At 40.9% G+C, this 17,902-nt stretch overlaps 1 protein-coding gene across 1 annotated transcript in view; it reads right to left on the bottom strand.

The window, feature by feature from the left end:
• The window catches only part of UBE2J1 (ubiquitin conjugating enzyme E2 J1), a 29,980-nt gene extending 19,274 nt beyond the window's left edge, over window positions 1–10,706 (bottom strand). Inside the window, exons 1-2 of the mRNA XM_004454519.5 lie at window positions 10,397–10,706; window positions 363–436 (exon numbers count right to left, since the gene is read on the bottom strand). Coding sequence (XP_004454576.1) covers window positions 363–436; window positions 10,397–10,427 — 105 coding nt within the window. The 5' untranslated portion in view covers window positions 10,428–10,706. The remainder of the gene's footprint in view (window positions 1–362; window positions 437–10,396) is intronic.
• Window positions 10,707–17,902: the final 7,196 nt, after the last annotated feature.

The following is a 17,902-nucleotide window of genomic DNA, read 5'->3' on the forward strand; positions in this document are numbered from 1 at the left end:
CGGCCCTCCACAGCACTTCCCGTCCAGGCAGCTCCCTGCGGCATGTGGGCAAGCCTGCCTTCACAAGGAAGCCCCAGGACGCGAACCCAGGGCCTCCCATATGGTAGACGGGAGCCCAACTGATTGAGCCATAGCTGCTTCCCCTCTAATACACATCTTACAGAAACCAGAAATCTGTCTCTTCTAAAATGATTCTGAATGGGTAATGAAATACTCAGGAGATACAGGGAATAAAATGTATCAATAAACGGTACCAAATACATTAGTAATGACTCAAAGCAAAGAGAAGGCAATTTTAAAGAATTTGTTTGAAATACTAAAGTATTAGAAACCATCTGAAGAATATGGAGATAGAAACTAACCTCTAAAGGCTGTGCATGGTAATGATCTGTTGGATCTTTCAATTCTGCTGCTTCTTTCATTAAACGTTTGACAGCTGAAATAAAATTCATAAGATAAAGGCATTTAAAACGTATCTTTCCAAGTAATAAGCACAGATTTACAAGCCTAATGAAAAAGTTCTTACTTTAACAAAAAATGTGTAGAGGAGTAATTCAGTTGAGCACTGAGCATATGGTAAAGGTTTAATTATGGGATAAAAATAGTAAATGGATGGGGAAAGAGAAGGAAACAGCTAGGCATTAGAAGAGTGGCATATTTTGAAGAGATGTATTAAATTAAATATATAGGGAAATCTCAAAGACACTTTTTATTTAACAAGTACTTATATAAACTTCTTATGAGGTGGCAATTATCTAAGCACTTTTCAAATATTAACTCATTTAATCCTCAAAACAACCCGATAAGGTACTATTTTTCCCCTATTTTCTAAGAGAAATCAGACATGGAGAGGTTTTGTAACTTTGTCCAAGGTCAAAAAGCTAATATTTCCTCACAAGCAGTCTGACTCTACCTTGTGAAAACGTCTGTATTAAAACATGGCCTCTGGGTTGATGAACAACAAACCTATACCCCCTTACATCTTTGCCCTCTTAGGACTTTCCACTCACTATATCTTGCAGTAACTGAATGGAACTGTACCCTGAGGTTGATGAATCTCCATATCCTAAAACTCCTTCTTCAGCTTAATTAAAAGCTTCAATTCATTGACTCCACAACTTTCTTTTTACCCCACCTATATATCTATATTCACTTCTCCCTTATCTACACCTTTGGCTCTGAGGAGTCCCTTTTTTACACTCCCCTGATAAAATTCAACTCTGGCTGACTCAACCACAGCATCTTTTTTTTTTTCCTTTTAACAAACAAGTCAATTTTATTGATACATATTAATAAAGCATACAATTCATCCAAAGTATACAAAGTGGTACAGTCACATAGTTGTGCATTTATAACTTCAATCATTATTTGAGCATTTTCATTATTTCAATAATAATTTTTTAAAAAACAAGAAAATTCTTCACCTCTCAATATCCCTGTCTCCTCTGCTACACATAGCTGCTATTTCCGGCTATTCCTGCACAACCATTTATTTACTTACTAAGCAGTTTCACTGAGACACATTCACACACCATACAATCTATCCAAAGTGTACAATCAAGGGCTTTTAGTACTTTACAACTCAGCATTCCTTCCCAAGCCCTACATAACTACTAATCTAATTTCATCTTTATAAATTTGGTTTATATTTACGTTTTATATAAATGGAATTATACAATATGCAGTACTTTGTGTCTGGTTTCTTTTAGTCAGCATAATGATTTTTTTTGTCTGAATTAACATTTTGTATTATTAACATCCATTTGTTCAGCTTCAAAGAAAAATGGTCTTGTATCTGCAATTTCACCCATATTCATATTTCACAGGTGGTTTTAGCATGCTACACAGTTCGGTGTCACATTTTTTAGCTTTCCTTTTAGTAATATACACAACCTTAGGCTTCCTTTAAACCACTCTCATACCCACATAATGGTACTGCTAGTTTACAAGCATGATGTTGGGCTTTCACCTTCTCTATTCATTTCCCAGTATCTTATGTGGTACCTACACTAAGCAGCTGAGCATTAGAGAATGGGGGGAAAAAATCACAGAAGCTGACACCCTGAGGCCATTATAAAGTCATCAACAACCTCCACTGGGCAAACACTGCTACCCAATGTTCCTACATTTCTCTAGTATATCCAGTGGCCCATTTAGCCCATTCTTCACCTACCACTGCAAGATTATTCCAAACCTATTTACTCACTTCTCAAGTCTCTTCTCTTTTCCCTCATTAAGTTAATGGTTTTATTTCCATGATAAATGACTAACAGCTGGAGTACATTTATCTGCCTATTAATATCTACAAGTCTATCTGTACTATCAGCTCTCAAAGGCCAGTCCTTTGATATGTGCTCTGGATCCCAGCCCCTCTCATCTCAAGCTTTAGGAGACTGGCTAGAACAATGCCAGGATAATGGAGTGGGATAGCAAACCCAGGAGGAAAAAAAAAAAAACAGGTAATCCAAGGCTCCCTGAAGCTCTGCCTGAAAACTACTGATATAGGTCAATCAGTTCTATAAGAGAAGAATGTATAGGCTGAGATCAGACAGAAGAGGAAAGGTCAGGTACTGACATTTGAAAGACAGCAGGAATTACCCAGGTAGGTATGTGAATAGACAGAACAATAAAAGTAGGATGTATGGAGGCATCAGCTAGAATGTTATGAAAAGTACTCCCCACACAAACAAACATGCATACACATGCAAAAGAGTTCAATATTTACTGGAACTTTTGCATAAAACTCCATTTTACTTAAGGGTCCTTAGGCTTAAAAAAAAAAAAAAAAAGGCCCTTAAGCCACTATCCTACTTCATAATTATTAATATTCTTTTCCATCTATTACTCTGAACTACAGTATGCCCCTGTAAGAAAAGACTTTGTTCACTAGATCATTAAACATTTACTGTCCTTCTATTATGTGCTAGATGCAGCAGCTACAATCATAAACAAATAGTTTCAGTCATCAAGGTTAGTCTGGGGGTGCTGGGGTGGTCAACACACAACAGCATAACTGCTATGTTAGAAACATGTATAAGCATATATAACCCCCACCCCAAATTCTAGACACTAGGCTTCATTCAATTCTCTGGACATAGTCTACCATCTCTCTACTTCTTTTCCTATATGTTTCCTAAGTCTGCAATGCTGCTCCTGTCCCTATTCCCCACCTTATCTTCTAGACTGGCTCCCATCAGACCTTTAAGTAACTTCCTCGGGAATGTCTCCCTGATACCTCCAACAGCTGGAGGAACGACTAGATTCTCACCTAGACAGGTAATAAAATTCCCTGAGGAGTCCTGGGAAAAGGATGCAGAGAAGGAATTCAATCTCTAAATGCTCTGTAAGTTATTCTAATGGTCAGTCAGGTTTGGAAACTACAGTGCTAAGGACTAGGTTAAGTCCCCTTTCTATATGCGCTCAAAACAGTCTGTACTTCATCTTTTATAAAATTCATCTCAACTCAAGATTAGAGTGAGATACTTTAGGACTCCATGCCCCACAGAAGCTCAAAACTGGCAGAAACATCTTTCTCAGAGCTCAAGATAACAGTTAAAGAACTGCAGTAACTGGGAGGAAAAAAAGTCATTTCAAAAAGATGGAGGGAAACGGACTTTGGCCCAGTGGTTAGGGCGTCCGTCTACCATATGGGAGGTCCGCGGTTCAAACCCCGGGCCTCCTTGACCCATGTGGAGCTGGCCATGCGCAGCGCTGATGCGCGCAAGGAGTGCCGTGCCACGCAAGGGTGTCCCCCGCGTGGGGGAGCCCCACGCGCAAGGAGTGCGCCCGTGAGGAAAGCCGCCCAGCGTGAAAAGAAAGTGCAGCCTGCCCAGGAATGGCGCCGCCCACACTTCCCGTGCAGCTGACGACAACAGAAGCGGACAAAGAAACAAGACGCAGCAAATGGACACCAAGAACAGACAACCAGGGGAGGGGGGGAAATGAAATAAATAAATAAATCTTTAAAAAAAAAAAAAATATGGAATGCACATGTGGGCAAACAAATACCCTTCAGCTGGAAGCATCTCTTCTGACCCCTGAGGATTCACAGGGGCCAATGAGGAGCTCATTGGCTGATCAATTCTCCAACATCTGCCCTCAGCCTCCTAAGAGTTCAGCACCTGCTATTATTAGGCACTGATCACAACCAAGGCAACACGTTTCTAAATCAATCATGGGATGATCTATAATGGAAACGGCACCCTTTGTACCTCTCGGCTGCCAAATTTAAGAAACTTATCTGTCAATGTCTCTTTGTCTAAGCCAAGCTGACGATGACTTAGGCCCTAAATGAAGTGTGAACCATCAAAATTAGATACCAAGGCCATTTTATTCCACAGTCCAAGGCACTTTATACATGAGGGTCTTCTCGGGAAACCTACATACTGACTCACAATCACTTATGCGGTTAGCAAGGGAGGATAACCCCTGTTCCAACAAAAAGACTCCATGTTGAAATGTTAACATATATAGGCAAAGAGTCATCAATAACTCCATTCCTTCTGCTAGTCCCTACAGTGCCTTTATGAGCATTAGAAAAAGGCACCCCTTCCTCAGGAACCTTTATTTCCATCTGTTAGAAAATAGTCTTCATATTCCTGACTTTGTTAGAAGTCACTTTAGTGCCATCTGCTGGGAAAATTGTCATAAAAAATCTACAATGTCTAGAATACGAATGGTGCTCCTTAGAATTGGTACAATTGTGCAGTGCACAACCCATGCAGCAGCCCTGGCCACATGTTTGATAACTTGGAATATAAGAAACCAGCTGGAAGGAGATGTGCTTTATTTTACTCACCTCTGAGCCTCAATTTCATCATCTATAAATTGGGAATAACAGCTATCTAGCTTGTGTGTCTTAGCACTTCCCATTTGAGTAGAAAAAGCAATGGTCTGTAAACTATTCAGAGAATAAGAGAAGACCACATTTACTTGATTATCACACAACTCCATCTGCAACATAGAGAGCTTATATTCTCCTTGGTTCTACAAAATAATACTTATCCAATAATATAATTTGGGTCTTCATATATTGAAAGTGAAAAGACCTTGGGTTTTTCTAGGGGCAATGATGGGTCTCACAGACCCCACCACACTCTCTTGCTAGATTTCTCTGTAATCAAAGAAACCTACAACAGCAAAATATTAATAGCTGCCCAGGGACTAGGGCTAGGAGTTCATTCCCTAGAACTGAAAAAGAAAACTGAAATTAATTGACCTGCATCAGGGTTTCTCAATCTTGGCACTATCGTTTTGGGCTAGATAATCCTTTGTCGTGCGGCACTGTCCTATACACTGCACTACAGGATGTTTACCAGCAATTTTGGCCTCTATACAGTAGTGACAGCCAGTTTTGACAATCAAAAATGTCTCTAGACATGGCCTAATATCCTCTTGGTTGGAGGTAGAAGACAAAATTGTCCCTGGTGGAGAAATACTGGTCTACATGGAAAGTTTAATTTACGGCTTTAGCATCATTCTATGAGCAAGCTGGCCTCCAACCAATGGACACCTAGGCTTTATTCTAAGTTCTGCACTACTTTTCTGTTACCTTAAAGGCTCTAGGCATCTCCTTTCTGTCATATAAATAAAACCCAAACTTGGGCCTCTCAAAAAAAAATTCATCTCACTTGTTTAACACTTGTCTTTCCTACTGAACAACAGTAAGGGCAATGTGTATTTACATCAGTGAAGTCTCCCCAGGGCTCAGCACATAGTAAACACTCAAATATTTGTTGAATTGAATTTTACTATCTTCCCCCAACAAATCTCTTTCCAAGGATCTGATTTAAGACAATTGTTTTCAAACTTATTTGACAGTAAGACAAAATCCTTTGTCCAAAGAAAAGTTTAATGAGAACTCTGATGTGTAAAACAGATTAATTTAGCTGTTTTGGTTGAAGAGGCCAGCATGGAAGGGCCTGCAGGCTATTTCCTCCCCTTCCATCTATTTTACTCCTGAAAGGGCCCATGGAACACAGACTGAAAACCCCTGGTTTAACATTACATATAAATATTATTTTATGTTATTAATATTATTAGATATAAAGTCATTTAAGCTGTTATAAAGTTAGGTTGGCTGCTGTCAGCAATCAAAGACGCCAAGGAAATTACTTTTCCTTCATTCCTTGTACCTGGCTGAATATAATAATGATTAAACTAAGAGGGTTAGATTTTATGTCATTCCATACCCTTATCACATTTTCTCAGCTTCTTCCCTGCCCAGCTCAATTCAATTGGAGAGAAGAAAATAAACACCCAAGAGTTGTACCTGGAGATTTAAAGAGATGTATAAAAGGGTAAGAATTGCTATAAGCATTTGTACCAACTCTGTAAGGGAACAATCATTGGCTCAGCGGGTATGCACCACGTGAAAGCTAAAGCCATATGGTCAAAGAAAAGGCACAATTAGGCTAGTGTTTATATATTCTATTTTTTCTGAGATAACATGTATTATAAATGCCTTAGTGGAAAAGAACATGGACTTGAATTAGAAGTACATTAAAATTCTGGCTCTGACATTTTGTATTTAATAGCTCTAAGTCCTTGAACAAGTCACTTAATCTTATCATGCCTCAATGTTTACATCTGTCAAATAAGAGTCCATAGTTTCTTCACCCCTCTCCCTTCCCCAGGTCACAAGTTATTCAGATCAGAAATGGACTGTGATAATAAGGCCTTCTCAATGATTTCTCTGGTTCACAATCAGGCTTTGAGCATATGTAGTTACCCTCATGGCTTCTCTGGCTCCTGAGGAGAAATAATACTGCTACAGAACATCAAGTTCCGAAGCACTCTGGAAACTGGGGCTACAGCATAGTCTGCCCCTCCTGACATTCTATCTCTTGCTTCCACATAGCTGGAGAGGAATTTTCTTCTCTCCAGTTCCTCTCTTATCTCTTTGCAAGGTTATTTAATGGAGCTCTCTGTGGTGAGATCAAATGTGCCAGGGAAGGTAGGAGGGCCAAAGCACTTGCCTGCTTGGCTCTTGTTCTTCCTTTTTATGGAGACCACAAGGTTACTCTGGCTCTAAGGTCCTAGGCTCCTCAAACCTAGGTATTAGCATTCTTCACATGCCCAGGCTAGCTCACTGGAATTTACATTAGAGTTTGGAGTCAAAGCCCTATCTAGTGATAAAGGGATCTTTTGCAAGCCACTGTTTTCCCTGCATATATTTCTCTTGGAAAGCATGGGTGAAATACAGGAGATATGTATATGTAGGTCGTGAATCCAATGCCCATGGTCCCCAACTGCCCCTTCCTAATGAAGACACTCAAATGTCTAAGGACTGATGTTTCTTCCTAGAGAGACCCTGCAAAAGACCCATTCGACAAACATTTAAAGAATGCCTGAGGGATGGAGATAGAAGAATGATCAGGACATGCTTTCTGCCCTCAATAAGCTCTCAGTGAGTTAAGTACAGGTAAAGGAAACACCTTAGGCTGCCTATGGGAGTTGGACAAGGCTGAAACTTAAAAAGGCTTGAGGAATTAACAGGAATTTCAGTAGGATTAAAGGGAAGGCATTTCAAGCAGAGATTCCAACAAAGACTAGGGTATATAGGTGCAAAATGCTGCTTCATCTGAGAAATTGTTCAGGCAAAACAGACAGTGAAAATGCAAAGAAGGGTAAGAACAGTAGGAAAGGAAGGCAGAGAGGAAGGCAAAGATTTAATGATGAGCAGCCCTACAGGCCAAACTAAGTAGTTTACTTTGAACTTAATACACAGCCCTCAGAAGCGATTGGAAAATTTCAATTTGAGGAGTGATCAAATTAGTTTTAATAAAATTTTGTTTTAATTGATCTGGTGACAATAGTGCCTGATTAGATATATATGTATACGTATGTACATATGTGTGTGTTTCAGGGTGGGGATGGACAAAGGAGTAGACCAAGAAGTCAAGATGACTCCCATGGGTGCCTGCCTGGGTCCTGTCAATGTTGGGGTGAGGTACAAACTTGAGGGTGGAGAGAAAACTGAGTTTTGTTTTACAACTTACAGATTTTTCAACTTATGGGAAATCTGAATGAAGACAATGAGTCACTAGTAAGCTCCATATGTCTATAGCTTTGGAGAAGGGTCTGAGTTGGACATTGGACATTAAAGCTTGAGAATCATAGCATGAAAGTGGGCGTGACACCAAGGGAATGATGAGATAACTCCTAGGTTTTTGGTAGAGGTGGTGGGTAATATTGTACCAATCTTTTACACTCCTATCATCTGCTGCACAATTCCCTTGGCCACTTTCTGAGAAAAGCTGCCTAGGTCTCCTTACTTTGTACTATGAGACCCTACTACCTTGGCCAGGGAAGACCCAAAAATGGATCAGGGAGCTTGATCCAGAGACAGCTATTGATAGGCCAGTCAGAGACTTACGAAGTGGCCCCCACACAAGAGTTCTGCCCACAACCACAAGTCCATTATAGAAGAATCAAAAAAAAAGTTTTCCCATCCAGGATACGAACAAATTCATTGGCCTTTAACCAGTTATCTATACTGCCTTAATTTTTCCACCCATACCTCTAAGACACCACCACATGAGACAGAGAGGAAAAGGATTGTATCTCTTACACTGTATAGTTTTTAATCATTCCTTTCAAGTAACATTACTCTAAAACTATCACAGGACTGAAAATAAAGAAAGGAAGCATTTTCACTATGCCTCCCAGCATTTTCAATTAGCCCCATATATCTAATTCACCTTCTCCATGAACTCCAAATGATCCACACAATAAAATTAAGTTTTTAAAAAAAATTATTCTTTTTTAGAACAGCAAAAAAGCACCACTGAGGAAATGAAACAAAAAACAGGAAGTGATTTATTACACAGCTAGAAGCATTTCAACCAAAGCTCAGTCAGCTGAAGACAGGACATATACTTTAGAGATGTATAAAATTCTGAAAAATTTTTAAAAATCATCATAATTTCAGGTATGCTAACCTATCAAAACTGAGCAATGTCGTCTGACAAGCTCTTCAGAACCCATGAGTTCTTCATTCCAAACTGTACTACTCCTCAAGTTTTTCACTTGTCTCTGAACATTCCACTAAATACTTCAACCCTCCTAAGGACATTAGGACACCATATGACCACGGGGTCACTATATATTTTTTACCCAATAGTTTTATTTAAATCTACCAAATCTAATTCAATCATTCTATTATTCGACCTTAAAATTAAGCTTTTCTTTTCCTCTTTCTCTTTGCTCACTCTTTTTACTCTGGGGTTCTTAAGAGATGGACTGGATGGAGTGTTTATGAACCCACAGGAACTCTTGGAGAGCTCAGAGCTTTTGCCAGATTTTTTCAGGAGTCTATAACTCCTGAAAGGTTAAGACCAGTTCTCCAGACTTGGTCACCAAAGGATATTTCTTAGCCTAACATCATTCAAGCTAACAAATCTCTGTTCAATCTCTTCATGTTTTTTTGGAATCCTTACATATTGAGAAGGATAAAAAAAATTTCACCACATTAACTCTTTCCATAAGGATGCTGCTGGTAAGCAGGCTTTTTTGTTTGTTTTTGGAAGGAAAAAAATGAGAAGCAGCAAGAGTTGGTCAAACCACCACTAATATCCCAGGATTTATCATTCAGAGCTGAACTGCAGAGTTTCTCCCTCCTAACAAATTTATCAAGATAGACTAAATAACATTTACAAAACCCAGTGATTCACTTCAAGCAGGCCTTCACCTGGGAGAGTTGGTTACTTTTCTTATATCTTATAAAGTATCAGAAAAGAATTTGAGGCTAGGGTTGTTTAGGCTCCTTCCGTGAATGAGGCATTAAATACAGCAAGAGAACGCTCTATTACTAACTACAGATCTTTATCGTTTAGCCAGTTTGGCAAAATCATGACTAGCTCAACTAATTTTGTTTGTTTTGTTTTGTTTTTAATTAACTGGTTTGGTACATTTCCTTTATGTCTATAATTCTATGCGTCCCAAATGCTGCAAATAGGGTATTTAAACAACCAAATCCTCATATGTGAATCAAGCAGCTAGAAAAAGCCTAGAGGCAGCGTCGGAGAAAGGATAATGACAGTGTTCAAGTTGCAGGGAGCGGACGGGTCTATTACCCACGGACGCCACCTTTACACCTGTTCTTAGGGATGCGTTAATGACCAAGCTCATCAGACCAAGATGAGGAAGCAAGGAGTTCCGGTGCTGCGGAGCTCTGGGCGGACCCCGGGGTCCGCAGAGGGTGCCCACCCAGTCGCCCCGAGCTGCGGCCTGCATCTCCCCGGCAGGCGGCGGCCTCGCGTAGATCGCGAAGCCGGGAGCAGAGCCACGAGTGGCGACGGAGGCGGGAAACCGTGGCTCCACGCTCGGAGTCCGGGTCACTCCTCCCTCCCGGCCCTCTCTGCCTGTGTCGGCAACCGCCTCCCGTCCTGCTCACCCGGACTCTTCAGGTTGTAGCGGGCCTCCATGGCGGGTCAATGGGCCGGCTCCGGTCTCCCGGCCCGCCGCCGCCTCCCCTCCGCGTCGGAGCTCTCCTCGTCAGCGCGGGTCGGGCCAAGTGGGTCTGCCGAGCGGAGCTCCGCAGGCGCCGCCCAGCCGCGGCCGGGACTGCAGGCGGGCGGGGCGAGGAGAGGCGGCCGCGGCCGGGACTGCAGGCGGGCGGGGCGAGGAGAGGCGGCCGCGGCCGGGACTGCAGGCGGGCGGGGCGAGGAGAGGCGGCCGCGGCCGGGACTGCAGGCGGGCGGGGCGAGGAGGCGGCCGCGGCGCGGGCTCGGCGATGGCACCGCCTCCTCCACTGCTCCCCCGCCTCCCAGAGAGCCGGGCGGGCGCCGGCCCCGGCCCGGGCGTTGCTGAACCGGGCGCCGGAGCTGGAGGTCCGCGTCCTGGTCTGGTCGCGCGCCCAACCCCACCCGGGCCGTCCAGCCTGCGTCACCCGCCCTCGCCCGGGTTTTGTGAAGTTGCCCTGACGTGGCAGTCACTTCGTGGCGGTCGGCCAGCGCGGAGAGCGGTCACTGCCACTCCGCTGCCACCGCCCGCCCAGCCACGCCCGCTCGTGGATCTGAACGAGCTGGCACAGCACTCGTTCTCCTCCAGCCCCGGACCCCGGAGTCCGACCTTCTGCCGGTTCCATCCAGGGTCCCCAGGCGCTCGCGGATTTTACCCAGGAATGGACGCGGCCCGAGGCGGCCCCGGCGGTACGCGCTGCAGCGTTCGGAGGCGGCGCCGGGTTCCATCGACAAAGCTGCTCTGCGCCCAGCCGCCCGCGAGCGGGACCGCGGTGCCTGCACAGTCTTTGTTTTTAGAGCCCAAGGCTGTTTGTTGTGTAGTTAGGTGGGGACGGGGGAAACCAGCCATAAGGGAATTGAGTAGCATTTTTATAAATCGTCTTTTTTTATAGAGAATGTGATTAGGTGAAGGACGCTGTTTAGGCATTGTAGGATTTAAAAAAAAAAAAAGAATTAAAACCTGTCAGAAAAGAAAACTTAAGGGAATTACACTGAATTTGGGAGGAAGCTTACAAATGTGAAACAAACTTCAAAGGACACACTTCATTCTTCATTGTCAAATGAGTGTGATAAGACAGGAATGTGGGTTCAGAAAGTTGGATTTATTAACTCAGGCCAGGAAAGGAGGTGGGAAGATTGTCAATCAGGTTGGCAAATTTTTTTGTTATATAAAAATAGAAAACTTTGATTTTTCAACATCACTGAGCTATTAAAGTTAAGAATCTATACTGAGTTGAGTTCTTGCTATTTGAACAGTACCAGAGAGAGTGAAAGTAGGGAGCATGGGAAGACATCTCAAATAAAAGTAGATGGTACCTTTTAAACCATTTTATGTTTTCTGAAAAGCAAACTGATAATCCATTTGGTTGAGACAGGCAAACAAGATCAAGCCGGATCTTGCTGGCTCAACTCCTCTGAGTCACTCCTTAGTCCTGAGAGTGTAGATAGTGGGTCTCTTTCCCAGGGTAGATGACCTTATCCTGGGCCAAGTCCAATCAATCTTAAAGAAAGGTAATACAGTTTGTAAACAGAGCATTCATTAAAATGACATTTAAAACCGTAGAGGTGCAAAAATTAAGCAATCTGGGAAGTGGCTGTGACTCAATCAGTTGGGTTCCCGTCTACCATATGGGAGGCCCTGGGATCATGTCCTGGGGCCTCCTTGTGAAGGCAAGCTAGCCCGCATGCTGGGGAGAGCCGACTCAGCAAAGTCATGCAACAAAAAGGGAGACAAGAAGAAAAAAAAAAAAAATGCAGAAGAGCGCACAGCAAACAGAGAGCAGACAGCTTGCAAAAAAAAAAAAAGCCACAAAGTAAAAAAAAAAAAAAAACCCAATCTTATTAAACTGATTGTATCTCCTTTTCACAATTTTCATACTTTCTCCCTCACACTCTATTGAATCTTTTAAGTCATCTAATGTTTGACATCCTTTCTTGGGCCATCCATTTTGTGAAAGCCCCGAGTTTATTTCTCCTGTGTTTGCAATGGTCCTTATAGTAGAGAGGCCTGTTAAGTGTATTATTGTTTGCACCTGACATCTGAGGGAACTAAAAGTTCTGGAAGCATTAGGAACCCTTCCATAATTCAGCCTTCAGGTCCATCCATCAGGCCCACAACACAATTGCTCTCTGGGGCTCTCCTTTTCTTCCTTCAGCAGATACCAGGATATTAGCTTTTTTTTTTATTTTACAATCACCACCACCAAGTTTCTCCTTGGGGCTCTTCTCCTTACTGCTCCCACCCCCAAGACTGACTCAGGAGGAGCTACAGCCTCCTTTTCCTTGGTTAAAAACCATACAACAAAATTTATTCTGACAATCTAGTTATGGGCACATATCAAAATTTTATTACAATACTGCTGGCAAGGGCAAAGGCCTCTAGAAAGTCAATTCAAAGATTTTTCTCTGCAGACATTTTCAGAGAAAAGAATAATTACATATATATTTTTAACTTTTTGTACATTTAATAATTGAAAATATAAACAATTAAAAACTAAAAAAACAGTTGAATAAAAACATTTCTCCATTAAATGTACTGGATACTTTTTTTTAATCATACCATGTTACACAATATATTTGGTTATATACATGTAATTCTATTATTGAAAGGCCACTAGATTCTTAGCTAACAGCTAGTTTCCCCAGAATATTTAAGTTTATGCAAAAGTGCTCATATTTGATCAGGAACACTTATTTCTTCCTAGAGGGTTGTAAATCACTTTAGGCAAAAAATATTCTATCCAGATCAAGTTTGGAATAATTTTTCTTTAACATTTGTAGTCCTGAAGAAAAGGCCTTTTCATTTTAAATATTTTTTTTCCTGAAAACAGCATCAGGAGGTAGCAAAAATTATAAAAGATGAAGTTTTAAAAAGTTTCAGAATAGTGAAAACATCTTAGAACCACAATCCTTGACCTCTTTTCCTTAGATAGTAACCAGAAGCCCTCTGAAGTGCAGGTCACTCCCCTACCACCATTTCCATCAGAGAGCACGGCAAGTACTGCTTTTGATGTTGTGTGTGTGTACGCGCTATATTAGATACTTGATATACATCAATTCATATATTCTTCATGCCCTGGCAGGGGCACATATTATTTATACCCATTTTACAGATAAAGACAATTGAAGTCTCAGAGAAATCAAGCAGTTTGCCTAAGTTCTCACAGGTTTTTTTCAACTACAAGTTCCTATTCTTTGGGCATATATATTTTTTATCCTATTGATGAAATTTTTCTAGATTTTGATTATTAGTTGCTTTGCTTTGAATACTCTGCAATCCCATTTTATGAAGAGGTTCTTAAAAGTTTCAATGCTTACTCAAGTCTACTTAGCTAGGAAGGAGAAATCCAGTTCTTCTAACTGAAACCTGGGTTGTTTCAACTTCACTAAAAAAGAACCCAGCTGTCTTAGATGACGCAACATCTGTTTTCCATCATTTGAAAAGGAGTATGCTTTTCAGAATCTCAGTGCTATTCCTAGAGCAAACACTTTAAGATATTTAGTCTTCAGCATTTAAAATTTTTCTTCTTTTCTAAAATGATTTTTTTCTTGACCATAAAAGTAAAACACGGTGGCAGACTTGGCCCAGTGGTTAGGTCATTCGTCTACCACATGGGAGGTCCGAGGTTCAAACCCCGGGCCTCCTTGACCTGTGTGCAGCTGGCCCATGCGCAGTGCTGATGCGCACAAGGAGTGCCCTGTCACGGAGGGAAGCCCCCCGCGTAGGGAGCCCCATGCGCAAGAAGTGCGGCCCCGTAAGGAGAGCCGCTCTGCGTGAAAGAAAGTGCAGCCTGTCCAAGAATGGTGCCGTGAACACGGAGAGCTGATACAACAAGATGACCCAACAAAAAGAAACACAGATACCAGTGCCGCTGACAACAGAAGTGGTCAAAGAAGATGCAGCAAATGGACAAAAGAAAACAGACAACCGGGGGGGGGGGGGGGGGGGGAAGGGGGGAGAAATAAATAATAACTCTTTAAAAAAATAAAGCAAAACACAATTGTTCAGTATTTGAAATATGAACAAAACCACTGGAACCCTGAATTCTGCTGAGACACACAGAAATATGAACAAAATGCAAATCTCCCATAATCCTGTTACTCCGAATGGCCATGATGTATTTACCTTTAGCCTTTATTTATAGAGTTTGTAAGTATTTTAACAGAGTTAAACTCCCACTGTAAATACTTTTAAAAAGTATATATCTGCTACTTGTTTTCCAAGTAGCAGTGCTGTTATCACTTTGAGAATAAATTGGCTAATTTTACATCATCTTCCTAAATACAATTTAAAGAGAAACACCTTGGGAAACCAAATATGGACTTTATTATAAACATTTTATTAATTACTTTGAATATTTTATGTCTTTTTTCCCCAGAAAAACAAACCCACCTGCAATAGTTTTTCCTATTGTTTATTTCCCATTGGAGTAGCTAATAAGTAACATGGGAATAATTTTCTAAGATAATCTAGCTAGTCTTACTGTATTGGAGATGCTGGTTATATCATCGTCATATTTAAACTTTGGTTCCCTGAACAAAAATATGAGACGCAAAGGAGCTCTTTGTTTTTTGTGAGCCCCACCTTATTGCAACGCAGGTCTAAATAGTTTTGTTGTAGCCTGCCATTTGGTAGCCAGCCAAAAGATCCAAAAGGGAAAATGCTTCTTTGTATTTTCTTGTTTCTGCTAATATGTTCAAGATGACTGTCGTACCTGTTTGTTCTATGTGAATCCTAAAAATCACTTTTCTAATACTATGTTCCAGAAGAAAATATTAAGAGATATCAAGTTAGCATTTTTGAAATCCAGTGGAATTAACAGGTTCCTTAGAGCAGATGACTTACACTGCACTAGTTCTCATTTAAAAGGACTTTTCCTATTAATTAATAAAGCTGTTTTCTACTGCAACACTACGTAGTTGTTTGCAAAATTTTTACTGTAGTTTTCATTTTTGTTTTTCTTGGAGAACTATTTTTTTTATCATAGCTTTGAATAATCTGACATATACCCCAAAATTATCTTGGTGTTTGGGATGGGGGTGGAGGGAGCCCTTTGGTATGGCATTTTTTGCTTTATTTGTAGGGACTGCACTTTATCACTGTTTTCATAATTTAAAGGTACTTTTAAAGTTAGTAACCAAGGTTACACTACTCATCATTCTTACTTCTTAATTCTGATGAACTGATGGGTTTGACGAGTTATTTCATTTCCTAAATTTTAACTCTAAAGGAAACACCTGCAATGAAGAGAGAATTGTTGTTATTCATGGGTGAATGGACACGTGGTAGCAGACAGCTGTTGACACCCATGCTTTCTCCTCCCTTCTGAGTCTTCTAATTGTCCCTTTGGCACCCTATGCCTTTTTTTGTCCCCATATCCTGTCACCCCAATCTGTCCTTCTCTGAATCCCCTCTTAGCCACCTGCTGATTAATGAAACTTGCTCATCTACAAACTAGTCTGAATGGCTTAGAATTCTGCTCCCCACCTTGAGAGCAGTTTCAGTTTCTATCCACTGGGAAAATGCAAAATGACAAAAAAAAAATTACTATGAATTCAATAATACTTTTGACAAATCTGTATTTTATTCATCACTATTGCATCCACAAACTTAAAAAAAATAATAGTTCATAGATAGGTGAATCATTCTTTAGTCTACACACAATGCTCAGTGCACACATGAATTATGAACTTCTTACAGTAATCCTGCAGCCAAATAGGGCATTTCGGCAATATTAATAACATCTTTAGAACAAACAATCCTTTCCATTAAAATCCAATTTAAAATTATAGGCAAACTTTGAATGATAACCAAGCCATCAATTTCTAAAGCAATCCTGGGCTTTCCTACAATTTATTCTTTTAGCATGTGTGCACGCACACACAGTGCAGATATGCCACAATCTACCTGCCTTCTAGTATCTCGTAAGAGAATAGCTGGGCCAGTTTGACTTCTGTGGGGAAATGAAGTCAGGTTCAGGTGCAGAAGTTCTTAAACAGAGATATACATCATATATGCCTGCATAAATACATATTTCCTGAAAGTATTATTCTTCAGAAAAGACAGTTGCCTTCTATTTTTATCTTTTATCTTTACAAAGTCCTTTGTGAACAAAACACCCTTCAGGAAGACACTATGTCTTGAAAGGGCCTCAAGCAATGGCAGTTTTCTATCTTATAAAGGTCACCTGACAAAATTAGGGGGAAAAAATATTTTTCATTCATTGTCAAGGATATGGCCTTAAAGAGTAAGTACTGGAGATCAGTATTAGTAGGCTTTTAAAAAGACTTAAAAGAGAAACTGAAGGAAGCGGACTTGGCCCAATGGATAGGGTGTCCGCCTACCACATGGGAGGTCTGTGGTTCAAACCCCAGGCCTCCTAGACCCATGTGGAGCTAGCCCATGCACAATGCTGATGCACGCAAGGAGTGCCATGCCACAAAGGGGTGTCCCCCGCATAGGGGAGCCCCACGCACAAGGAGTGTGCCCTGTAAGGAGAGCCGCCCAGCACAAAAGAAAATGCAGCCTGCCCAGGAATGGTACTGCACACACGGAGAGCTGACACAACAAGATGATGCAAAAAAAGAAACACAGATTCCTGGTGCCACTGATAAGGATAGAAGCAGTCACAGAAGAACACACAGCAAATGGACAAAGAGAGCAGACAACGGGGGGATGGGGGAATAAATTAAAAAGAAATCTAAAAAAAAAGAAACAAACTTGTGGAGATGGTAAATATGCAGAGGAAAAACATCTGTTTATCAAATAATTGAGACTCAATAAAATGTCCATTTACAGTATTCTATTCGATTTAAAGCATGTGCTACTTTAAATATCTAGGAAGTAACTTTTGGATGTCTCAAAAATGTTCCAGTGATGATAAGACTACAGAAGATGTGAAAAGTTTGAATAAAATTGGAGGAAAACAATTTTTACTAAATACCATTTTGTATAATTTGTGAGTATAGATGAGTATCTAAAGTATTAAGTGGTTTAAACAGACTTTTAAATTATATACTGTACATCCACAAAGTTTACATTTAGATTGTAGGTTAAATAATGTAGATTTAAAAATCTACATAAATCGTATTAGAAAAAGAACACTTTAGCCATACGTATGTAAGCGGGAGGGGTGGTACAAGAAAGCTCCCCTAAATGATTACAATCCTAATCCTCCACCTCCCACCCCCTTTAACTAAAGGCCCAATATCATCTCCCAAATTGCTTCGGGTGCTTATTTAAAATGCAGGTTCCCAGACCATCCAAGAGATCTGATTGAAGACTTAAGTTAAAGGACTGAAATAAGCATTTTTTAGTAAATCATTTTCCTAAATGATTCTTAAAACTAGGTCATTCTGGAAAACACTCATCTAGAGCATTAAATGAAACAGGTGTTACATGACTTGGGCACTCTTCGTATGTCATCGACCTTAGTTCC

This window comes from Dasypus novemcinctus, chromosome 11 (genome assembly GCF_030445035.2).
Source record: "Dasypus novemcinctus isolate mDasNov1 chromosome 11, mDasNov1.1.hap2, whole genome shotgun sequence".
Taxonomy (NCBI): Eukaryota; Metazoa; Chordata; class Mammalia; order Cingulata; family Dasypodidae; genus Dasypus; species Dasypus novemcinctus.